This window comes from Atractosteus spatula, chromosome 7 (assembly GCF_055471065.1).
Source record: "Atractosteus spatula isolate fAtrSpa1 chromosome 7, fAtrSpa1.hap1, whole genome shotgun sequence".
Classification (NCBI taxonomy): domain Eukaryota; kingdom Metazoa; phylum Chordata; class Actinopteri; order Semionotiformes; family Lepisosteidae; genus Atractosteus; species Atractosteus spatula.
This window is the reverse complement of record NC_142712.1, coordinates 53762430-53789044: the sequence shown is the minus strand read 5'-3', so window position 1 is coordinate 53789044 and position 26615 is coordinate 53762430. Positions and strand designations below refer to the sequence as shown.

The 26615-nt window shown below is 35.0% G+C and overlaps 1 protein-coding gene across 1 annotated transcript in view; it reads left to right on the top strand.

Moving 5' to 3' along the window:
* loxl1 (lysyl oxidase-like 1) overlaps window positions 1–24736 on the top strand; it is a 55252-nt gene extending 30516 nt beyond the window's left edge. Inside the window, exons 2-7 of the mRNA XM_088921848.1 lie at window positions 1391–2814; window positions 9473–9581; window positions 11210–11347; window positions 22538–22694; window positions 23553–23648; window positions 24560–24736. Of these exons, the coding sequence (XP_088777974.1) occupies window positions 1758–2814; window positions 9473–9581; window positions 11210–11347; window positions 22538–22694; window positions 23553–23648; window positions 24560–24679 (1677 nt within the window). The 5' untranslated portion in view covers window positions 1391–1757 and the 3' untranslated portion in view covers window positions 24680–24736. The remainder of the gene's footprint in view (window positions 1–1390; window positions 2815–9472; window positions 9582–11209; window positions 11348–22537; window positions 22695–23552; window positions 23649–24559) is intronic.
* The last annotated feature ends 1879 nt before the right edge of the window (window positions 24737–26615 follow it).

The following is a 26615-nucleotide window of genomic DNA, read 5'->3' as shown; positions in this document are numbered from 1 at the left end:
ATTTCTACATAAGGGCTTCATAATGCCTTCATGACTTCTACACAAGACATTACAATCACAGACAAAATGCTTCATAGGGACATGCGCAAATGACAATGTGCATAAGAGGTCATGACATTTGTTTTAGCATTGCATTGCAAAAAGCACTATATAAAATTTTAAAACAATTGTCAAGACTTATTATAAGAATTCTAATAAGAAACTTTCTACCAAAGTGTCTAAGCTTTCTGTGCACCATAACATCATTAGTCCGATGGACTGTTTTACTTGGCGCATTAGCTAGTCCAAATATTCGTCTCCGAGTAATTTTTTTATTACTTATGTACTGTATTGTGCCACATCTATTCTCTGCAGTGGGCATTCAGAAAGCCTCTGACCCAGTTTCAGCATTAGCTAACCTCTGTATTCCATTCTTGAAATACAGAACTACCTCTTCACCGCCACTCTCTTCCACTTCATCTGCCAAGTTAAGGAAATGCTGTTAGATAGAACTGAGAAACGTTTTGACTATTTTCAGTATGTGCCCTGGTTGTGTGCTAGAATGATAAAAAGTTATTGATTCTGTTACTGTTTATTTTAAAACATTTGTGCTGGAGATTTTTGTTTACTACACTAAAGTCCTGTTTTTCTGGTATATTTTGTATATGAGCAATTGGTTTATTTGAAGTCTGGTATGAACAAGAACTACAATCTAAAACTTCTAAATATATTTTTAGCTTGGTTCTAAATACATTTAGAACTTGGTTCATGTATATTTTATCTCTGTGGATGAAGAGTAAAGTATGCTTTAACCAAATGCTTCTGGTATTATTATAGTGTTTCTCTTGTTGAAACTAACACCATTAATTATCAAATGAGCATGGAATGAAGCAGGTTCGCCTATGAAATAATGCACCAGTTTATGTTTGTGTGTCATAATTTAATTACTGAAACTGTGTGCAGATGAACAGTATGAAATGAATTTCTCATGATTCAAGTTGTTTCTGTACTTGATTGCATGACACTGGATCTGGCTTTCCTGTGAACTATTTGAAAAGACCTTTATAATTTCTGCCCATAAAAATGTGATGTTATAATTCATCACATTTTTTCTCTGGAGAGAATTTAATCACATGTCATACAAGTGGTGCTGTATTTTCTGAAAAAAAAGGGCTTTTTCATCACATTGAGAAGATAAAGAATTTGATCCAGGCATTATACTCCTCCTTTAATGTGGGGTGAATTCAGAATAATAAAAAGAAAGATCAAAATGTAATAACCTGTGCAACAGTATTAATTCTCCAGTGTTATGTTACTTTTCACAATGACTCTTGTGTTTCTGCCCAGCAACAACTCTAGCACTAGGGCCATGTGGTATAACTAAAAACTTCTGTGTGGGTTTTTTTCACAGCCTGTTGCAAGCAATCAGAGAAGCAAATAGAACCCCACAGCCAAGAAGAGCAGGCACTCCTACGAAGAGGGCTCAGAGCAATGCTTGAACAACGAACAGAACTTCAAGGCAGCAAGGAAGCAAAGGGATTTTCTCTTAAAACCAAAGCTTCAACCAGCTCCCTTCTTCAAAACATATTTTTTGCTGCACAAAAATGCCTAGAAGGGGTACTTTGGATCCAGGAGTGAGCTACGCCAAAGAATTCTAGAACTACAAATGGACAGGAACTATAATTAATATTTTTCATTGAATTCACTCAAACTCTTGTCTTTTATAAATATAAGGTTTTTTTCTTACTTATTCAAGGTGTTTGTGCAAAGCATAGAATATGATCAGTGCTGTCCCATTTTTGGTTCTGAGAACCCTGCTTGGTCTAAGCTGGATGTTAGGGGTCCAGGGGCAGGAGGACAACAATCCCTGGAGACAGGTGATTCAGTGGGAGAATAACGGACGAGTGTTCAGCCTCCTAAACAGTGGCTCAGAATACCTCCCAGCTGGCCAAGAACAGGACAGGAACCCCACGGTTATATTGGCAGACTCAGTACGCAGTTCACGGAGGACACAGGGGAATTTGCGCAGACAAGCACCTTCAAGGGGCGCATCTGAAACTGTCCGAGGGCAAACCAGGCATCCTTTTGGTTTTGGGCAAGTGCCTGAGAATTGGCGACAGGCAGCAGCTGGGGCTGATAGCAGCAGTTCCACTCGATTCCATTCTTCTAGTAGTAGGTTCAGGCAAGCTGGATCTTCATCATCATCATCATCTTCTTCTTCTTTCAACATACCATCTTACCCTCAGTTTCCTTTTGCACAACAGCCATCTTACCCTGTACCTTATGACCCAAACCCTGTGAACATTCCTGTCCCTGGTCGAGGCTATGACTCCTCATATTACAGAGAAAATGGATACACCAATGGTGGCACAGGTGGTTTTACAGGTGGAGGATTACATCCTTTTCCACCACGTCCACGTTATGAAGATTATGGTGAGGAAACACACCGTTTCCAATCTCAAGGAAATTACCCATCTCAAGGGAGGCCCTATGTGCCCAACTCTGCCTCTCCACAACAGCCCCAGCAGTCGATCTCTGATGGTTTGGACCGTCGCTATACACACAGCCTTTACAACGAAGACACTGCAGCCCAAGAAACAGGCCAGGGTACAGGCAACTCTGCTCCTTCTCAAGAAAGGACCAATCCAGCTGCTTACTCTCCTGTCCACAGTCCACAGTATGAACAATTCCCACCTTTCCGGAGTGTGAATCCACAGCCGCCTCTTGTCCATCCCGTTCCTCCTGTAAGAAGCCCAAATTCTCCAAACACAGGGCTGGAAAACCCTCAGATCCCCAATTTGAGTCTGGGGAGTGTTTACCGACCAGAGCAAAGAGGTAAGAGCACAGAGAAAATGTCCCCTTAAATCAAACTTACCAAAAACAAAGATGTACACATGGGACAACTTAACCTTATTGTTTTTTTTGTAATATAAAACAAAGTTTCATTTGGAAATTGTGGACAATAGACATATTGCAAGCACAATTATTCATTTTCTATGGTCATTTGTGTGACTCGGTCTAGACAGCAGCAAGCAGTAAGGGACCATTCTTTGATCTCATTGTCTCTTTTTCAGATATATTAACACACATGTGCTGTAAATGTGTCTGATTTAATTCATGTTGTAAATGGAAGCAGTGTAAAGTGAATGCATGTGTCTTGTCACATCTAACCTCATGTTAGCCAAAGGAAGAAAAAGGGGCGGAAAAATATTTATGTTACTGCAGTCAGACTCAATTTCCTGGAAAGGGAAGGTTCTTTACAATGAAAGACGATTTTTTTACTGCAATGGCCATTGTTTTAAATAGTTTCATACTCATTTTATTATACATGTGAGTCTCACAATAAATAACATTTCAACCAAGGCCTTGACTGTTACAATAAGTTTGTAAATGAATATCACCACGTTCATTTGAGGAGAAAAATAAGTTAATTTATTCATATGGTTGCATTTTTTATTAAAGAAACAAATGATTCATGTTTCTTTAATATATAAATTCCACACTGAAAACTGAGAAGAAAAAATATGTTGGCTGATGCAAGCTCTCTTCTCCTTAAATGTACCCTCATTTAATAATTAAACAAAAAGTTACTAAAAAGTGTAATGATTTAACGTTTTATACTGATTTATATAAAATCCCTTCTTTTTAAAGGGGTTTGTCTCACAAGCTTTTCTTTAGATTACACATCTATGTTAGAATTATTGTTACCAGTGGAAGTATCTTTGTAACTTTAGGCATTTTGCAGCTGTGGGGAAACGCAGTAGAAAATAACAGTAGAAGCAGTACACCTGTGTACAATACAGTACAACTCAAGGTCAGGCAATGCCTGAAAGGAAGTACAATATGTCACAAAAATCGGTGAAATATAGTTGGCAATCTGCTATGGATAGCCCTTCACTGATAACTCTTTGTTAAAGCATTGTTTTAAGTACTTAACTGAAATGAACATGCAAATTTAGAATTTACCAACTAAGTGAAATGGAAGAAGAAATCCCATGAATGACATTTACATCACTATCAATGCATGCACTGACATGATACATTTACCGACTCATGGAATGGATGCTTTTGATGGCAACTGTTAGGTTATTTTAGCTCATAGTATACCACAGCATCTTTGGGATACAATGAGCTACCCATATAGCCACCACCATGTCTTAATAGATAGGATAGTTGCATTTCTTTTTTTTTGAAGTAACAAAAGTAAAACAATCAACAGTTTAAAGAACCAGAATCGTGATTATGCAAAAAAACTAAACATTTAAATCAGGTACTGTATAAGTTTTCCTTACACAGTTTATTAGTCCTAACAATTTCAATTTGGTATATATTGTGACCAAATTTTTGTATATGAAACCTGGGTGGATTTCAATGAGTAGGGATGTTGTAGTGGATAGTCTCTGTGACTTGAATGACTCAAGTTGTATGACGTTTTGAATAAAATGAATATATTTTAACTTCAGAAAAAGTGCAATCCATGAGAAAATGTAGGTATAGAATTCATGTCACAAATAGAAGCTTTTAATTTAATGTGAACACACATTTTTTTAAAAATCCCTGTATAATTGATAAGCTGTGTAATATTCATGTTTCTTGTAGAAACACCAAATATTTTAGGACCCAGTAACATTACATAGAAAAGCCTATTTTATGTACAATGCAAATGCAGGCCCCCACCAAGTGTCGTAACTTCTGTCATTTTAAAGTTTCCACCACTACTGTAATTATGTAGCCTCAGGTCAATGATTTTTGCCATAAGTTAAATCTGCCTTATCTTGCACCTATATATTTATGTTATTTTCAACAACAAATAATACAATTAATTACAATAATAAAAATTAGATTTTTAGTTGTGTGCACTTACCAATATGTATGTTCTTAATAAAAAGCAAAATAGAATTAAGACATGTTAAAAATCAAATAAATCAGAAAATAGGGAGTTGAAAGCAAAAGAGCAACCTCTATATGTGATAAATAGCTCTTTGTTCTGTTTGTGTTACCCAACCACTTAAAACGGAAATCTGTAGTTCCTCCAGATTAAGAGGGCAGAAAACAAAGTTTCACCAGGATGGGAAAAACAAGTTGCCAAGAAAACCACAGCATTTCCTACAGTCATGTCGAATGCTTACATGAAATGCTGCTTGGCTCTCCACTCCTGAAAGAAGGTGACAGAAAAGATAATGACTTAGTAAAGAGATCCTGAAAAGTTCAGCTTATTTTCCAGGAAGAGAAATGGACAATCGGTGTATTAGATGTGCTGTTCTTCTGAACCAAGAAGACGCCATGAAATTCTTTCATTATACTTGAACATAAACACAGCTTTGCCCTCTGTGCTTAACAAGCAGTAGTTTAATTCCTAGAAAGTGTACTTTCTATGTACATTAGTTTACAGATTTTAAAGTATTAGATGTGCTGTTCTTCTGAACCAAGAAGACGCCATGAAATTCTTTCATTATACTTGAACATAAACACAGCTTTGCCCTCTGTGCTTAACAAGCAGTAGTTTAATTCCTAGAAAGTGTACTTTCTATGTACATTAGTTTACAGATTTTAAAGTGACTAATACTTTTTACAATTTCTATTTGTATTGCACAATTTAGAAAAAAGTAATGGAATTAAGCTTTTACACACTAAGACATGAGATTCTCTTATTCCTCTGCATCCAGTGGGTTCTCATGCTAAAGAACCTTAAATCATGGTACCAGGGATGTGCCATTTACAGACATCATACACCATATGGAAAGACAACCCCTTCTGTCCCTCACAACAAAATACTAAGAAAAGTCTTCATAACTTGTTCCATTGTCAGTGCTTATGGTGAGTCATATAATCAAAGTGAGGCTGTTCTGCTATGTTGAAAGACTAGAGGTGGTGATCTTAGCTGTAGATACACAAGGATTGCACTAGCTAGAAAGGCAGACTTTGTTGTGGTTAAATTCTCTTATATGTTTTTGGTACAATGTGAGGTCCATTCCTTTTTTAGCTCCTGATAAGTTTTCTCAAGGAGTCTGGGATAAGTTAAATGAAAAAAAAAGTTGTTTTAAAGCAGTTAAGAAATTTAAATTGGAAAGGGTTTTTGGAACCAGAAAGTCAACAGAAACTTAGTCAGATGCAATGGGTTTTATATTATGCTTATCTTGAGATTCACTGGGAGGGTTTTTTTCAAAAGCAGTATAGTTCTTAGTCCTGCAGAAATTTGTGCACATGTGCAAAGATTTATTTTTAAAAAGCCTCTTCCAAATTTTAAATGTAGTAATTGGTGTTATAGTCAAGGCTTCAAATACCTAAATAGGTTTAAATAAAACTGTTAAAATAATAGTTTGAGCTTCTTAAAATAGAACATAAAATGTGGTTCTGGTGATAAAAGGTTATATACATCTTGACAAAACTATTTTATTTACACACTGTTTACCAAATGGTGTGACAGTGGTGCAGTGGTTAGCATTACTGCCTCACAGCACTGGAGCCTTGGGTTTAATTCCTGGGGTGCTCTCTGTATGAAGTTTGTATGTTATCCCCATATTCATGTGGTGCTCCGGTTACCTCTCACAGTCACAAGACATACTGGTAGGTTAAGTGACATCCAGGAAAACTGAACTGTCATCCCATCCAGAGTGAATCCTGCCTTGCGCTTGTTGCTTGCCAAGATAGGCTCTGGCTAACCTGCGACCTTGTTTTGGATAATGTAGGTAGAAAATTGATTAATTAATAAGTGGACAGTTTACCAAATGGCAACAAACTTTAATTACAGCTGTAAATACTGTAAATGTCTGCTCAAACCTTAAAAAATCAAATCAAAAGAATTAAAAATAAGAAATATTGCAAACACATAGAAAGCTGTTATATACTGTACATAATAGGAATTATATACTGTAGACCTACTGTGAAATATTTTTTTAATTCAAAGTAAATTTATTCTAGAGTAATTCCAGCCTAGAATATGCACCATAGTAGAATCGAAAACAAAGAAAACCACTTATTACAACATGACATTAATTACCATTTTTAATATCATGAAACCTGTAGATTAAGGAACATCTGGTTGTTGTTAGCCTTTGACTAAGGGTAGTTGGTCAGTGACTGTAAATAGGATAGCTAGGTTAGCAATTCTACTATTAGAATGATCCATTTCATTCTTGCACTAGCTCCATCCTGTTTTCAGCGTAACTACATCACAGAATTTGAGCAATTCAAAAAATATGCATCATTTCTGCTACACTGCTTTACTGTCTGCCTGCCAGTTGGTTGCAATTATTAATGTTTTTTTCTATTTTAACGGGATATTACTTGCTTCAGCGTAAGCTGTTTGACCAACAATTTACCTTACTGTTACTGCCTGATCTTGTGCTCATCATTAAGTCCAAGACTTTAAGCCTAAAGATTCCATAAGGGCAGTTCATCAGAACATACTGCACTTTCTGCTGTTTTCAAGAATGTTGGTCTGCAGCCCAGTCTTTATAAGAAAGGAAGTGAGGTCATTTTAAGTTTTAATTGTGCCCCTGAGCTTATTTCTTTTTCCTCTCCTTGCTATAGTAAAACCATACTTGATCCTGAATAGCAAAAGTATTTGAAAATGGTATGAATTTAGTGGAAACTATAGTATTATATTTATACTTATAGGATTTAATGCAGTTATTTTAATGGTTTACAGTGTTCAGTGTGTTTGCTGAAATGCATTTCTGAAAAGCATGTGCTTTGAAACATTTGGTACTTGATTTAATCTACTTATGTTAAAATATAAAAACTCATTTTCAAAGAGGCCTTATATTCATAATGTAATACTACAAAATAAAGGTTTGGGTATACAACTTTCAGATTGATTACAGTGTCTGTGTTTGCATTAGCTGCCTAGTTATTGGATTAAACTCAAACACTGCAATAATATACATTTATTTACTATTTTTTCACCCAAGAATAACAGAGCATCGTTCGTAAAATGGAAAAACAAGAAAATATTTTGCAATACAGGATTTGGAAGTTTTGTGAATAAAAATATAAAGCTACCAAGGTGATAGGAAACAGTTATACATGTTAATTCTCTGTTGTGTTATTACAATATCCCTCCACCTACCCTTTCTCTATTAAAACAGACTTTCTGTAGAAATAATATACTCTTGATGACATCATCCTTTCATTAGCTGACTAAATAAACATAACAGTACTGGACGTTCCTTTAATTAAAGGCCAGTAATTAGAACTATTTATCTGAATTCTGTAAGATTCTGTAAAATGAGGTTGAAGCTAATTTGTCTTCTGTAAAAGCTCATTTTTGTGTGAAACCATTTAAAACACAAATAGAATCAACATAAGCCTTCAAAGAGGATTTGTTTATTGCCATTGTTAATTCTTTTTCGTATTGATACACTTTCAAAATAACATGGAATACTTCATCAAGACTTTAAAACACTCATGCACATATAGTTTGGTATTCTGGACTTAAATCTTATTGTTAATTATATATTTTTCTAAATCAAGGCATTTCTTGTTTTTTTTTTGTAGGTTTCAAAATAAAATTCACCTAATTAGGTATTCCAACAAAGATGCTTAATTATATTGTACTTGTTATGTTCCTAAAATGTAAATCCACACAAGTTCTATAAGAAAACCGTTACAAACAGGAAAAAATCAAATTAATACATATCACTCATGCTATAGCATATAATCATCAAACATACATACAATTCAGAAAAACAAGATAAATAAATAATATAACTTTGTTGTCTATCAAAATCTGGGTATTAATTTTATCATGCTAAAAGACAGCTTTATTATGAAAGAGAGACAAAGATAGGACAAAGATAGTTCTGCTATTTTCTTCAACTGAAAACATTTGAACACCTAAATTCAGGCTTCAAGGAAGACCTTAACATTAAAATGCTTCTTCCGTTTCACTGTGATCTTGGGTCACAATCAGTTGATGACAATCTGGAATTCAATGCAATTAGTCACTACTGATTAAAGAAGAGATTGTTTTCACTTTCAGGCTTTGTGAATGATTCAGATGGTGTGCGTTCATCAGATATTACCATATTACCTCTTCATAAAGAATTTTCCAACTTTAAATGGATGTGTGCTTTATAAGGATAATATCTGAATTGCAGTGTTTCAATATTAGCATTCAATTTTTCCATTTTCAGAGGGAGAGAAATGTATGCCTTAGTATTATAATATATCAAGATTTAAGTGTTTTCAGTAGTGTTTGTATATACTGTACTGTATATATGATGTATTGGCATACAACAGTTAAAAAATAAACTAAAATATAAACCAAGAAAGATAACATTTCTCGTTCTCTGTATGGTGTGGTGTTTGCAGTTAGTGGGTTCTATATGTGAAACAAAAATGATTAATTCCTTATTTTCTTAGTTTTGCTCCATACTGTACATGATCATCTTTAGGAGTATGCAACTGTCTAAATTCTGTTTTCATCAGATAATTAAAGGTTAAAAGATGGAAATGGATTCACTGATAATCTTCCATGGTCTTTTTCTAGGGTTACCAGATCTGATTCCTGACCCAAACTATGTGCAGGCTTCCACTTACATCCAGCGGGCCCACCTCTACTCCCTGCGCTGTGCGGCTGAGGAAAAGTGCCTTGCCAGGTAAGCCTTTGGTTCATACGCGTCTTACAAAAAATTGTAACATAACATCTTTTTATCTCTGTTTAACTCCCAATTTCATAAAATTTCATAATACCCCCTTCAAATAGTACTTTCTCGCTGTAGCCCACAGATTGTTATTTCCTCTGCAGGAAATTATCTTTTACTCCGATGAACCTAATAACTGGGTTCATTCTCTTGACACTGTGCATGACATAGGAAGAGACTAAGTATAAGAGTTCTTCATCTAACTGGCTATGCTGTGCTGTTCTACAGCTGTCACGGTGGTACAATGAACAAAGTTAGTTCCAACATATTTTCCATTTGCTAATAGGAAGACATTGTAGTCATGGCTGGAAATTTTCCTACTTATCAAAATATGTACTATTTTAGTAAAGTGAGACACAAGGGGCACCTTTACATTCCTCTGTATATTCAATATTAATTTTCACCATTGGTAACCTTTGTTTCATTATGCGCCAGTAACTAGTGCTTTCATAGTAGTACAGTTATTTAATCTTCTTACTCTGCTTTGTCAACACAAGCTAATTAACAAGAGTTTTGGTCAGTCAGGTATAGTGTCATTCATATTTGAAATGTTATTGCTGCAGCCAACTGACCAGTGGATACAACTTTATACAGCTTTTTTCATAACTATTATAAATAATAATCATGGACAGATGTATTTCATGGTAATCATGGACAGATGGCTTGATATAATTTATAATTCCATGCAAAGTCAACAACTGTTACAAGATAAATGAGTGTTGTTCTAGTCACTAGGTGCCCCTCTGGTGTGTGCTAATTTTTTTGTTTTACATTAGCAATAACAAGTGATATTATTCTTTCTTTTTCAGTACAATGTGTTTGCTGCTGTTGGCAAAATTTCAAAATTCACTAAACAAGTTGGCCTCTGTACACATGAGGTTTTACTGTTGGTGTTAAATGCATCATTAATTGTAAAATAAAAGTCAGCCCTGTTAACAACACTGTGATACCATTAATTTTTGAACTCACATGGAAACATTTATTATTTGTTTTCTTTTTTAGAATTTGACATTACATTTTAAAAATCGTAAACACACCACAATGATATCCCACAAATAAAGAGTGTGAATCACTGTGGCTGAGTCACTAAAAAAGTCTCAGCACAGTAACAGCTCAAAAGGAAAAACATCAGTAAACAGTGTTATTTAAGAAAATGTTACTTCAACAGCCATTCGAATTAAACAGGATGGGAAGCTTTGTTCTGGTAAAATGTCCTAGACACAGCTTGGCAAACTGTGATGTAAGCCTGTTGATCCAGCTTCAAACCTCTTTTACCAAGGATTTCTACCAAAGCTGTTTTTTGTAACACGGGTTTTGTTTCACTCTTGTTTTGTGCGAACAAATGCCTCTAAGCAGGTGACTACTGAGTTATATTTAAGATCTCTGATAACAATAACACTGAACATGAAAGACCACTGTTTCATATGTGTAACTCATCATTTTATCATCTAAAACATTTCCATTGTCACCTTAAATTGTCTTTCTAACAAACTAGAAAAGGTCTTTTAAAAGGCATTTTACGGAATCCCTTCATTCAACTCATTTTTGCCATACAGATGTTTATCTATTCTGTCCCCTTGCAGCTCTGCCTATGGTTCTGACGCATCAGACTATGACATCAGGGTTCTTCTGCGATTCCCTCAAAGGGTTAAAAACCAGGGAACAGCAGACTTCCTGCCCAACAGGCCACGCCACACTTGGGAGTGGCACAGCTGTCACCAGTGAGTATTGTACAGTACATCAGCATTATTGCACTTTTTTGGATGGTGACCTCACACCTGAAGAAGGCTCCATGGCTGAAACGTTGTGTTTTCTTTCTTCTTTTTTTTCAGAATGGAATAAACCTATTACTTGTTCCTTTATGTACTCAAAATCTCCCTTTCAATAATGTAGTGCTTGAAAGTATTTGAAACAAACATTATTTGATTCTGAAATGACTACAATTTAGTATCTGTATGTTAAAAAGTCATTTTCAGACTTCTTTATGCTACGTGTTGTAAAAGGAATTATAAGAAAACAAATTGGAGCATATTATTATTCCAGTTAAAACTCGTTCAATTTCACTTCCCAGGCAGGTCACATTTAAATTAGTCTCAGATTACCACTGTCTTGACAATGGGACGTGTGTTACAAACACCTTAATTCTTCAAATTACTATGTGTAATGGGCTCTGTCTTCCTTACTATTTGCAAGCTGTGATCAAAAAAGGAACATTAAGTACCACTTAACCCTAAAAGATGACTATTTTCTCCTGAAAATTATTTCAAGGCTGAGAATAATTAAGTAATTTTTTAAAGGGAAACTTAGTACACAGTTTAATCTTGTTCTATTATGAGATTCTAGTCCAATTATGAAAGCCTAACACATTTTCTTCAATTTAGCATGCACATACTATTCAATCTAGTTGGAAACTTTAGAGAATGTTTGTGAGTTTCCAGTTTAAAATCTTTGGACCTCATAGACTGCATCAAACTTGTGTGTTGTTTGGGATGTAATATCATTTGTGAACCTCACTCAATTCTTTATACTTGAACTGGACTTGCATCCCCAATGGCATCATTAGCTTTAGGATATAATGCCTTGGATTTCTAGTGCAGCTCGGAGGATTTTGCTTTCCTAATCACTGTGGTATGTTAACTGACCATTAACAGATTAGAAACATTTCAGAATGACGTCAATAGGAATTGCTTCATTTGGTCTCTTAGGAGTTTGCTAGCTTGCATGAGGACTGGAATTAATCAAGAGTGAAACTACATAAATTATCTTTCAGTGTTTCTTCCACATACTTTATGAAGTTTGTCTTTATATTCAGATGTTATATGCTTATAAATGATAGCTTCAATAAAACCCTTCTAGTAGCCTCACAGTAAATCTGACCACTGGCCATTTATAAGAATCTCATCTTTGCACATTTGTACATCACATTACATCACATTGAATTATGCCTGTACTCATAGATTTGTATCTGTGTATATTCAGTGTTTATACCAGTAGCAGTACTAAGTTTTGTTTTAAGACCATGATTGAATAAAACAAAAAAGATCAGCATAATACATTTTTATTACCTAATGCTAACTCTTAGCATTACTTGAGAATAAAAGAGATTTGGATTAATTGACTAGTGAAGAATAACAGATATTCAATTGTGTCATCATTTTGTGAATACAGACTATCCTGATGTACTTATTAACATAAGAATTTAGCCAAAACTCAATGTATTTAGTGAAAGTAATAACTAAGTAGCTGAGTTATATTACATAATAATACTGTAGATATTATCAGGAAATGACACATTATGTTTAACAGAAATGTAGTGGAAATGGGGAACAGACATGTTTCAGTAATCTAAGTGGAAAGCACACTCATGAGACTACTAAAGTAGATGCGTAATGCATGTATATCTAACACGCTGTATAAGCAGGACTAAGTACAATGGACATTTGCCAATGTACATTTTCTACACCTTGTGACTAAAGTTAGAAAAGTCCTGAGAGCCATGCTTCAATTTGTAATTTACAGCCACCAAATCAGAAATGAGCCATTTCTGATTTTCATTCAAATTTAGAATAACCTTTTATTTATCTTTAGCCCCAGTTTTAATTTGAAAGTGGCAACTGTTATTCTATTCAGCAGGATGCTGTGTTCCTTGATACCAGCATGGGGCTGATGGAAAACATGCACACTTTCCTACAGAGCACATTCCATAAAAACCATCTGCAATATTTCACACTGCACGTCTCACGGTACCTACAGAGGCATTAACATTGATTGTCCAGCTTTCACTGACAACACCATAAATTGGTTTGTAATTTGATTAAATAGACAATTTTTGATTTTTATTCTTAAAATCATTATTAATAATACCTTGTTAATAAATACACAAAAGATACTACATTAAGTGACACAGAAGAGTGAATTCATAGAGCTTTTATCTTATTATTAATCTGACATTCCTTACATCTTACTGGATGACAGAATACACTTAAGTATTTGTGTAAATAAATCATGTTTATGGTTTAATTTAGCGTTGCAATGCACTGTACATGAATGTCTGGAATCGAAAGGTATTTGATTATTTCTAAGATAAGTACTTTTCAGCACACACATTTTCTCATCTTTTAGATGAAAATGTATTTTAAGCACAATTTAAGGATTTTTACTTGCCTCTACTTTGTAAGGTTGGTTATTCAATTACAATCCAATGTTTTGTACACCAACTACTTAATGGCATTTGACCTAAGAAGTCAGAGGCCACCATTTGTTATTTGTGCAGGTGCTTTGTGGGGTTTTTTAGCTTCCTGATGTCTGGGTGGCAGTTTATGGAGTGCAAATGTCAGGGCCCTGCTAAATATTTTTTTTGTCAAGACCGCATTCTCTGATGTTACATTCCCAGTAAATATGCCATTAGCTAACTCTCGTGCTCAGAACGAATTTTAACTGGCAGAAATTAGTCATAAAAATTAGATAGAGGCATTGGAATGCTTTCTATGTCCGGCTAAGAAGCCATTTTTTAACTCTCATTCAGACTTCCAGTCTCGCCTGTTGAAACGTGGGTGGTATCCAACCAAGGCTGAGCATAAAGCACTTCTGAATAGTACTCAAGACAGGACTAGTCATGCATCCAGTCTCTAAGCAAATGTTCTCTTCAAGAAAGAAATCTACAATTCCTCAGCCGTTTGAACCAGATCCCTGCATTCTCTATGAATTGAGAATATGTACTTTTCTAAAATAAGTAAGATAATGGTGTTCAAAAACCCATAGGCTAAATTACCCTTCATGTTATATCTACTGGTCTATGAAACAGCTGCACAGTGGATTTTTGCTCCAGCAATTCAATTGGAGCCACCTGGGTATGAGAAATCCGATTTCCTGGAATTAGTGGACCAGTGCATTCCAGCCTTGAATGTACACATTCAGATGAACATTTCTTGTACTTTATAGGACAAATAAAAATGTCAAGACATTCATAGTTTTTAATATAAACTTACCAAGCTAGTAGTTGATGCTATACTGGCCACCTGAGGACATTAAGTTAGCCTCTTCTGTAATTGCTCTGTCTGTGCAATCCAGTTCACCTCGGCTTTATGCAGTTTGTTCACTCAGTCACTAAGGGAAAGTACAGACTCCAAAAGAGTTGTTCAAAACCTACTCAAGGTCAGTCAAATGTCCAGGTCAAATACATATTTTTGATTCAGACACTATGATACTTTTGTTCAATTTATTCCTTTTTTTACTCAGGACCTACCTGGTCCATAATATAAACTTGATATTTACAACCCAACCTGGAGATTCCTGTGTCAGGGTACCTGGAAAAATGGGGCTCATTGGCATACTGTACATACTGTATATTTGTAGCTTTCTATATAATAATCTTAATTTACATATAATAAAGATGCAATATAATAATAAAGGTGGGTAGCTGCGTCAGCATGCGTAGGCTGCAAAGGAACAAGTAATAGGTTTATTCCATGCTGAAAAAAAGAAGAAAGAGAACACAACGTTTCGGCCGTGGAGCCTTCTTCAGGTGTGAGAGAGACAGGGCAGTAGGCAAAGGTAAAGTGGTAAAGGTAAAAACACTTTACCTTTGCCTACTGCCCTGTCTCTCTCACACCTGAAGAAGGCTCCACGGCCGAAACGTTGTGTTCTCTTTCTTCTTTTTTTCAGCATGGAATAAACCTATTACTTGTTCCTTTGCATATCATAATAAAGATACATAAAATCTGAAATTGTTTAAATACAAGAAGAAAAAATGAAAAAATACAAAATTATATTATCTAATTCCTAGCATGATTAAATTCCTGTGATTTATAATCATTTAATAACAAACAGAAGAAAACATTTTTGTAGTAAATGTTGCAACATAAATGTTATCTGGAATGAGTCATTTTAGCTGTCCATTTTTTAGTTCTTTAATGTTACTGATGCCTTTCAATAAATCTTTTCTGGACATTTAACTAATTATTCTTATTAAATAAAGAGTGTCTGCCAACCAAATGGCCATGAATGGCTGTGTGCTTTAGATTATTGCTCTATAACATTTAAATTTTCCATGGACAATTTATTCTGCTTCTATTGTACAAAATTGAATTAAGTTAAAATGTTTTTTTCCACAGAAAATCTGGATTATAGTAACAAAAAATACAGTCATCACAGATGTCATTACCAATTACAGAACAAATGGTTGCTTTGTGTCATATAAGGGCAGAAGGAATGGTTTTTGTTTTGACGGTGTCACGCTTGGCTTGGCAGATAAAAAGATCAAATAACATCTTTTTATTTTAAACCAGTTAAAGAAGAAAAAAGAAAGAAAGAAAATCAACTTATATAAGTACTAAAAACCTATTTCAAATGAACTGTGTTCTATTCTGCAGTCCTTGTTCAATCTATTACTAACACTTCACAAAGTTCCAGGGCTTTGGAAAATATAATGTATTGTACCAGTCCCTACAAAATCCTTCCCCATACCTCTGAAGACTTAATTCAGGAAAAGATAGAACAGGCCTGGACATACTCCCTTACGTCCTTAGCAATTGTTGGTCACCAGAAGTCTCTGGAGATAAAATCCAATGTACGTCGGATTCCAGGGTGTCTGGCGAAACGGGAGTCATGTCCCCATTGAAGAACCAAAGATCTAACCGGGGTTGAGACGAATAATTTATCCGGGGGGCACTGAGGAGGTACCATCTGACCAGCCAAGACGCTTCTATTTCTTCAATGTCCCATCTTACGGCTGCCAGGAACTTACCAGGTGGAATGATGGGATCAGGAACCAGTTCAGTCTCAGGAGGGTTGTGGATGCGAGAAAGAGCATCTGCTTTGACGTTCTTGGAGCCTGGAGTGTAGCTGATAAGGAAGTGGAATATGGTGAAGAAGGGACCATCTAGCTTGGCGGGGACATAGACGTTTGGCAGATTGCAAATACGCTAGGTTTTTGTGATCTGTGTAGATCAGAAACGGATGATGACCTCCCTCCAGCCAGTGCCTCTGTTCCTCCAAAGCTAACTTGATTGCCAGAAGTTTGCGGTTACCTACATCATAGTTCATCTCTGCACAAGATAACCTTTTAGAAAAGAAGGCACAGGGGTGAAGAAGCTGTCTTTCCCCATGGCGTTGTGAGAGAACAGCTCCAACACCGTGACCGGATGCATTGACCTCGACAATAAAAGGGAAAGAGGGATCAAGGTGATCCGCTTGAGGGGCCATTTACCTTGTCTTGGTCCTTTGCGAGTCAAAAGAGTTATAGGAGCAACCACAGAGCTGAAGTTTCAAAAAACCATAAACCTCCTGTAAAAAAATGAGCAAAACCAAGAAACCGTTGTATGTGCTTAAGGTTCTTAGGTGTGGGCCAATCTGTAATTGCAGTGACAGAGTCAATTTCTATACCTTCAGGAGAGATTATGTAACCTAAAAAATGGATCTTGGAAGCTTGGAATATACGTACATTTCTCCAGTTTGACATGTAGTTTATTCTGTATGAGCCGAGAGAGTACTTCTCTAACATGGAGTACATGATCCTGGAAATTACTGGAAAAAATTAAAATGTCATCCAAGTATACCAAGAAAAATGTTTGTATTAAAGAAAAATATCATTAATAAAGGTTTAAAAAATCGATGGGGCATTTACTAAACCAAAAGGCATGACCAAGTACTCATAATGTCCATGGGTTGTCATGAATGCGCTTTTCCACTTGTCCCCTTCATGAATGCGGATTAAATTTAGGCCCTCAGTAGATTCAATTTGGTGAAAATTTTGGCTCCGTGCACGGACTCAAGTGCTGCTGTGATATACTTATGGAGGGAAATGTGTGGCATCCTCTCTAAACATTGATTTTGGATTAAAAAACAAAACCTCTTCAGCTGTCACCTTTTAGCTCCCTGATGCACCACGTAGAGGCTTAGGACATCCTTTTTATCACAGGCTAACCATATGATGAATAACTCCAAAGGATTTTAAGACTTTTCATCTGGGACTTTTACTATTTTTAGTACTATTTTTAGGAATAGTGCACTATATAGTTTGATTAATTGTGTCGGTGTACTGCATGATGTGTGTTTTGAAGTAATTGTCATGTGTGTATATAGTAATTTGTATGATCTTTTAGGTCTAGGAGCTGTGCTGGCAATTTTCCCCTTGGGGATTAGTAAAGTGTATTGTATCATATCATATTGTATAAGGTAATTGATTGGGTGAATTTTGAAAAACTTAGATAATTAGTCCATGTAGGTATAAGCAAATGTGGGGTGTTCTTTTTTCATTTAATCTCAATATATATTAAATCTTGCAACGTTAAATGTTGCTTAAGGAAAAGTCAGTCACTCTATGAGGAACAGTAAGAGTCACTCACAGCCATATTAAGACACTGATTAATAGATTTATAAGGACTGGTTTATACTGTAAAATGTTACCATTATTTTACATATTGCTCTTAATTCAATATAGGTATATGGTAGCACCCTTGATAATTAGGAAATCCCTGGTTAAATTGACTAATAAGAAATAATTGGTATCTTTTAAACACAAGCTGGAGCACGCAAACACTCATATTACTTAAAACTATTTTACAAGTCAACTAGATAGCTTGTTGTCATATTTGCCCTTTAAAACAAATAAAACCTAATGACTATAAAATCTTACAGACCTAGTTAAAAATGATCATTTGGCAGAGGTGTAAAATAGTTTGAAATCATGTTCTTTTCATGATTATCAACATGCTTTATAAGCACAGAGACTTGCTGAAATTATTAAACCCAAGCAGATGGATTTCAGGGCATTAATTAAGCTTCCGTACACCATTAGAAAGCCAATGGGTTGCTTCATCCTTGTATTATTATTATTGCTATTAATTAAGAAGTACTCTTCACTAGTGGTTTGCATGTTTAGTTTGCTGGAGGAAAGAAAGAGATGGTGAACAGTAAAAATATAATCTACAGTATACTGTATGCATCTATATTTTGTTTAAAAGCAATACAACAGGTATTTTGAGAAGTCACCTGAGCAATCGTTGTACTAAAAACAGATTTGCATTTGTAATATTTCGAGTAATTAGCAATAAAGCACTGATAGTGATTTTGCTTAATTTTGTTTATGTGTCAAAAACAAACTCTAAGTTTCATCTTTAGAGTTATTCATGCAGTCTGCTTTAAATTGACAAGGTTAACAAGGTCGTTTCACAGGTCATAGTTGTGGTATGGTGATCATTTAGCTGAGCAAATAAACCATCTCTTTAACAAAAGTATCAAATTGATTTTGATATCAAATTGTTTTCTTATTGCTTTTTTATTTAATGCCTGTGGTTTTGTGTTAGTAATTTGTTCACAAAGTCATGTCTTTGTGAAAATCATAATTGAGAGTGAAGCAGATTTAAGTCTCTTAACACAATTATTTTTCTAACATTGTGAAATGGGTCATAACAATTTAATTTGCTCATTTTCCACGATTCATCTTGTCGTTAGCTTTTGTTTACCTGGAACAATATTAGAATTAACAAGGATAGAGTGAGCCTCACGGTGTGAATCAATTTCATAAAAATATATTGAAGGTTTAGATTTGTCGAACAAATGGTAATTACTTTGACATTAATTGACACACATCAAGAAGATCAGGATTTAAAAAATATACCTTTTCAACAAATTAATCATGCCCAAATGGGATCTGCCAAATGCATTAAAATCTTTTAATAATGAATTCATAATGGAATATAAAATAAAGGAAACATTAAAAGTCAAATGTTACATAGGGTTTAAATACTTACATCTTTATAAGTGCAGTATGTACTTCTTAATTATAATAATTTAGATATAAATTTAGTCTCTCCTTTTTTACTTACTTTAGAGTAAAATGCTTGCAGTCCCTGGAAAGAAGTTATTGAATTGAATTGAATTGAAAAGTTACAAGGTGCGATATTTATAATAATAATAATAATTGCTTACACTTATATAGCGCTTTTCTGGACACTCCACTCAAAGCGCTTTACAGGTAATGGGGATCCCCTCCACCACCACCAATGTGCAGCCCCACCTGGATGATGCGACAGCAGCCATAGTGCACCAGAACACTCACCACACACCAGCTCTCAGTGGGGAGGAGAGCAGAGTAATGAAGCCAATTCAGAGAAGCCAATTATTTCCTGGATTCTTCTACCTAAATGATGTAGACAGGCTGGTGTACAGCAGGGTCCCAATCTTGGTGTCTCATTACAGTGAACTATTGTGAATAGCCAAATTCACATATAAGCAAGTCCACCCCTGTTCCTCTGCATAATGTATTACAGTATGTACAGTATGGTTACAAAACAAGCCATCCTTCCTTATATGATAATTAAAGTACTAATGCATTGGCTTTAAGTTAATTTAAAATATTGCTGATCAACTTAAACAAACAACACTAATCACAAATTTAGAGTAATCGCTATAATAATAATAATAATTAATAATTGCTTAGACTTATATAGCTAATGGTAATGGGGATTCCCCTCCACCACTACCAGTGTGCAGCCCCACCTGGATGATGCAACGGCAGCCATAGTGCATCACAACGCTCACCACACACCAGCTATCAGTGGGGAGGAGAACAGAGTGATGGAGCCAATTCATAGACAGGGATTATAAGGAGGCCTTGATTGGAAAGGGCCAATGGGACATTTGGCCAGGACGTTGGGGTTACACTCCTACTCTTTTCAAGAAACGCCCTGGGATTTTTAATGACCACAGAGAGTTTTACGTTTTATCCGAAGTTTTATCCGAAGGACGGCACCTTTTTACAGTATAGTGTCCCCATCACTACACTGGGGCATTAGGACCCACATAGGCCGCAGGGTGAGTGCCCCCTGCTGGCCACACTAACACCTCTTCCAGCAACAACCTTAGGTTTTCCAGGAGGTCTCCCATCCAGGTACTGACCAGGCTCAGACCTGCTTAGCTTCAGTGGGTTGCCAGTTGTGAGTTAAAAGGTTATATGGCTAAATAAACATCATGAATTCCTACGCTGGGTCCAACCTGCAATTTCTCTCTCTGCCTCCATGTGTAGCACACCCCACTGTAAAGAAAAGGGCAACAAGACTGTTAGAGAGCCTGTAAAGTCATCTCTGACCTATCATTCCCCACACTGCAGACACAACTGGAAGTGTTCGCTACAATACAAAAACATGACCACGCTGAGATGAGGATGCTGGGTAGTGGCTAACTAGGTAGGGGGCAGGGAGAAGCTCACTCAATAGCTGGATTCATTTTATGATTCAAGTCTGTTGTGCAGATATTTTGTGCTTACCCTTTGGCTCGGTTTCATCCCGCTCTGCTTTGCTTCCATGCAAGACCTCCTCAGTCAGACCAAATAGAGAATAAGCGAATTTGTGAATGTTAAATTTGCAGGTATTGAGATCCTGCTGGATATAGAAGTAATTTGTGTACATAACCCCTCTAGTCATAATAATAATAAAAATAATAATAATGTGAGTCTCCACGGTCACATATTACTTGCATACTGTATGATAAGGTGTGTGCGTCTTTAACATTATAATAAATAATTATAATAATTGCTTAAATTTGAATAATGCTTTTCTTCTAAAGGATCCACGTGTTTTGCATACAGTGCCTTGAAAATGTCTTCAGATCCTTGCAAGTTGTCACATGAGTTGCTTTAAGATTGCAGTCTTGTCATTTTATTGTAGCAATTAAAAATTATGTACACGGCCTTCTCCACATATTCAAAGCAGAAAACAAAAAGAGGTAAACAGATAATTAATTTGAAAGAAAAATTGAAAAGTCATGATTGCACAAGTATTCAAACACTTTGCTCTGTCAAACCTAATTAATTTAGATTACAAAATTACCTTAATGAGCAAAACAATCAGTTGAGTGGCCTCTGTCTGCATGCAATTACAGTAGTTCACATGACTTCAGAATAAATACTCCTACCTGTGTACGGTCCTTCACTCAGATAGTTAATTTCAAGCAAGTATTCAACTATGCAGATCAAGGAACTTTCAAAACAACTCAGGGATAGAGTTTTATAAAGACACAGATCAGGAGAATGGTATAAAAACATTTCAAAGATCCTTAATATCTATTTGAATTCGACCATCTAAATAGTAAAAAGTCAGGCACTGCCTACATCAGGCTGCCCCTCCACACTGAGCAGTCAGGGAAGGAGGAAACTGGTTAAGGATGCCACTACATGACCAACAGTCATTCACATTTTGAAAGAATTGCAAAGTTCAGTGGCTGGGATGGGAGAAAATGTCCATAGATCAACAATATCCTGGTCACTCCACAAAACGGACGTGGTCCGACGCAATAAAATTAAAACATTTTGATCTAAGTGCAAAGTGTTACACCTGTCACAAACCCAACATAGCACATTACTCAGTCAACACTCACCCTGTAGTAAAGAGTATGTTATCATTCTGATGTAAATCTGCCGAGAAACTTGTGGAAACTGATGGAACAAAATACAAGCAAATCTAAAGACTTAAAACTGGGACAAAATTTTGCCCTTCAGCAGCATAATGATCCAATTCACAAAGCAAAAAACTACAATGGAGTGGTTTAAAAATCAAGAAAATCACTGTCCTTCAGTGGCACATTGAGTCCTGACTTGAATCCTGTTGAGAAATTGTAGAAAGGCTTGAAAGCTGCTGTCCAATTAGCAATTCCCAAGCAAATTGAGGGAGCATAAATAATTGTGCCAAGAATAATGGGTAAAACTTACACCGGGCCAGTGAGCAAATCTGGTAGAGACTTACCTAGAAAGAGTTCCAGCTTTAATTGCTGCCTGATGTGCACCTCCACTTGTCCCAGCTCAATCATTTTTGTTTTGGTATAACAGGATTTATTCAGCCACTTCTTAGGTTATTCTAATATGGGTCAAAAGTTCTTTTTTTTTTGGAGATCTGTGAGCTATGTTCTTTCAACAGGCACTACCACAGTATGGGTGAGTTCAGCCATTACGACCTATTGGATGTCTCAACTGGACGCAAGGTGGCAGAGGGCCACAAAGCTAGTTTCTGCCTTGAAGACACCACATGTGACTTTGGTCACTTGAAACGCTATGCCTGTACATCTCACACCCAGGTACAGTATCACTGTGGTAGAGTTTTGAAAAAAAATCAATAAAACCTACATTAGCTTGTTTTTGTATATCACTGATTATGGACTTTTGAATTGTATTCAAAACTTTTATATAATAAAAATATGGATTTTATTATTGAATTATGGGTTTTTAGAACAGATAATCCTTCTTGGCTGTTGTTAAGCTGAAGCTATTTCAATACTACACTCATTTAGCTATTGTTTCATGTATATATTAGTATATATTGAAAAGGTAAAGAAGGTGCATTTTTACCATGAATTTATCTGTGTGAAAATGTGAAAATGCTTAAAAAGAAAGTTAAAAGATGGTTAAAACATTATAAGGATGTGGTTTACAGAAAATATAATGTGTGATATAAAAAAGAATAGTATTTAAGTTCTTATCTATATACAGTACTGTACTTGTACACAATTAATAGATACAATCTGAAGCAAATCAATCAGTTTGATTTGTCAGAATTCCACTTCCCTACAAGATTAAGATAAATGGTGCTGTATAACATTGTAAAATAAGAAACTTTAGAACATTTTAGAACATTTTGCAATCATTTGTAAAATAAAAAATGATCGTGGTATAGTATTTAATCATGGTGTCATTGTATCATTGTATCTGTATCATTTACAGCTGAAACTCATCTTATTTTTCTTCTCCTGCTGTGATCAAGAATTTCAATAAACAAATTCTAACTCATGCTTTTGGAATAATAAGCAAATATTTTTAAACAAGCAGGGAATTTATTAAGACTGCATTAATAAATTATACTTAATAATTATTAAGTATTAATTTATTGAGATATAAATTGTTTTCTACATTAGAGGCTGTCTCTTGCTCTTGTGTAGGGTCTAAGTCCTGGTTGCTATGATACATATAATGCTGACATTGATTGCCAATGGATTGACATCACAGATGTTCAACCAGGAAACTATATTCTCAAGGTAAGAATAAAACCCCTTTTGTCATTTATACAGACAAAATTCTGTGGTTATTGTCTATTGAAATGTTAACCATTTTTTAGGTTTTGTTTTTATAATAATAGTTTTATGAGAGTAAATCCTGACAGATCTACTGTACAAATAATAACCTTTTAGATTTATGAATGTGTCAAGATAATCAAATTACATTAATGACAAGGAACAGCTAAAGGTAATTAAATTAGTTGGATTAGCTAAGGCTCCACAGCCTAAATGTGTTTCTTTTCTTCCATTTTCAGCATGGAATAAACCTTTACTTGTTCCTTTGCAGCCTACGCATGCTGACACAGCTACCTACTTGGACTGATATTTCATATAGATAAATTAATTTCATATAAATAGCCCTTGGATCAATTTACTACTAATTTCCAAACAGACTAATTGGGTCAAATGGCCTCCTCTTGTTTGTAAACTTACCTATGTTCTTATTTTGCCAGCCCATGCATAGTTTATAGAATATTCTGATATTATGAGGATTTTAGATTACTACATTACAAGATTTGTTTCAACTTGTCCATCTCAGCTCATTAATACTCAGCTGTATTAATAAAAAGTTGTTATAGTAGTTAAAAACACTAATGAAGACTTTGAATTGTTGAAATTCAGAAGATAAATATTGTCATTTCTGATTGTGTTCTGAGTGTGTCAAAACATGTAAGACTTTTGCACAACAATGTATGTATAAAATACGTAACAGAGAAAATGAGAAAATTCAAATTCTTTTTGGAGGATTTGGACTATTAAATTTAGGGGTTGTATTGTTATTTACCTTGAAAAGAAGGATACACAGAAAAATATTAAACTTTTCCTTGGGTATATGCTTCAAAATACATAAAGTATACTTATTTATTTAAACAGTGCTGTTTGTCCCACAGCTACAAGTGAACCCCAAGTATTCCATACTGGAGTCAGATTTCACAAACAACGTGGTGAGATGCAATATCCATTACACTGGACGTTTTGTCTCAACGACAAACTGCAAAATTTCCCAGTAAGTATTGCTGCTTCCAAGATTTTGTCTGAAATATGGGAATCAAAGAGAAGACAAAAAGAAGTTGTTGACGTGATTAATATTCTTCTGCAAGCTTGAATGCACTTAAACTTGTCAGAACTATTACCACCTCAAAGCCTGATCCGACTGCTGCTCACAAGAGCACCCAACTTAAGAACTGGATCTCTTTGCAGTAAATATCTTTTAAAAAATCTTAGGCAAAAATGCCTATAAAAATCTTTAGTTTATGAAAATGTAAGTAGTCTAGCAGGAAAATGTAATTACTAACCTGTTTCCAATGTTTGGTAACTACAGTAGTTATGTTTCAGTTTCATTCATTGTCTTGTGTATTGTATTTAAGTTTGCACTGTAGCATTTTCTTGTACCTGCTTCAATTTACTTGTGCTAATGAGGATTTTGACTGGGATTATTGTCTCCAGCCCTCTGAAAATGAAACTAACATAGTCTCATTTTAAATAAAAATGAAAAATGTATTTTTTGTCATCATTTTCCCCCCTCAAAGGTCCTGATCATTCTTCTAGCTCTGTTAAAGAGGGATGAGTTTCCAAGGAATTGCGGTTCCACTGAAATGTGAAAGGAAACTTCTTTTTAAAAGAAATATTTGGACCCAGGAAGCACAGACAGTGGTACAAAAGCATTCAAATACACAAGCAAGATACGTAATGGATCTGAAATCAATTCTGTGGCTGTCTCTGCTTTCTCTATCTTTCTTCTTATGGAAGAAATATAAGAGGGTGAAAGCTAAAGATTTTGGACATTTTTAAAACCACCAGATTTCCTGTCTGGTAACCCTTAATCGTATCAATTTTAATAAATAACATCAGATATCTATTGGTTATCAAACAGGGGCCCCAGGAATGTTAAGAGTCAGCTTAGTTTTCTATAAAACCTTCTTAACTGTATTTTTATTAAATGCAACACTGACACTGAAAAATATTACATTCAGAGGATGTATTTTTTTTAATTTTGTTGATTTTGTTACTGTATTATGTGTTTGATTACCTCTGTAATGAACACGCTAGTGTCAAAACGTTTGAAAACTATCCTCTTGGTGTCAATGTAAAGTTTGAATATCTGTGGATCTCCTTTCAGTCTACTTTTCTGATTCTATATTATACAGGGCTGCTGATAAATGTGCTTATCTCTTTATCTTTTTTTTATTTTCTTAGTGTCTACAAAGTTCTTAACACTAGTAACAATCAAAGTGTTAATGAAAATTCATTTAAGAATGTAAATAGTAATAAACCCACTGATGCATGTTTTTCATGTATTTTTTTCCTTTGTATGTATTTTTTAAAGAAGAGGTTTCAGTAATGTATCCTACCTGAGATTTTTAAGTATATAGATATCTATACATGAATATTTTTACAGAAATTCTGATTTTCTCTATATCCATTAATTTGGCAATGAACAACAGACAGTAAATTGAAATACTGCTAGAACATGTAATGTTTATAAATCAGTAGCTGTGGCTTAAAATGCAGAGAATCATAACACTGTGTCTACCTACCTCTGTAAAAGGGAGCTATTATCTCAAACAAAATGTGACAGTTGAAATATTTAAATCCCAAGCCAAATTATATTTTCATGACTACCAACACAATTCTATACCATACATAATCCATTGATTTCTTTAGAATGTTGAAGTAGAGCAATTACATTTTTCTATTTTTAAAAAACATATTTTTGATGAAACAGTATTGTACATAAACAACTAAAGGTTTGATTGTTTCATATACTGTACTAGGATAGAAAGGCTGCCAATCAATAATGCAAGTGAGTCACAAAATAAGTTATCTGAGTAGAGGCAATTATACAAAAGAAATATCATAATTTAAATTCAAAAACACTATAAACATTGTGAATTACATTTATTTGGACATAACCTCCCTCATCGGTGCTCGGTTTGAAATAAAATA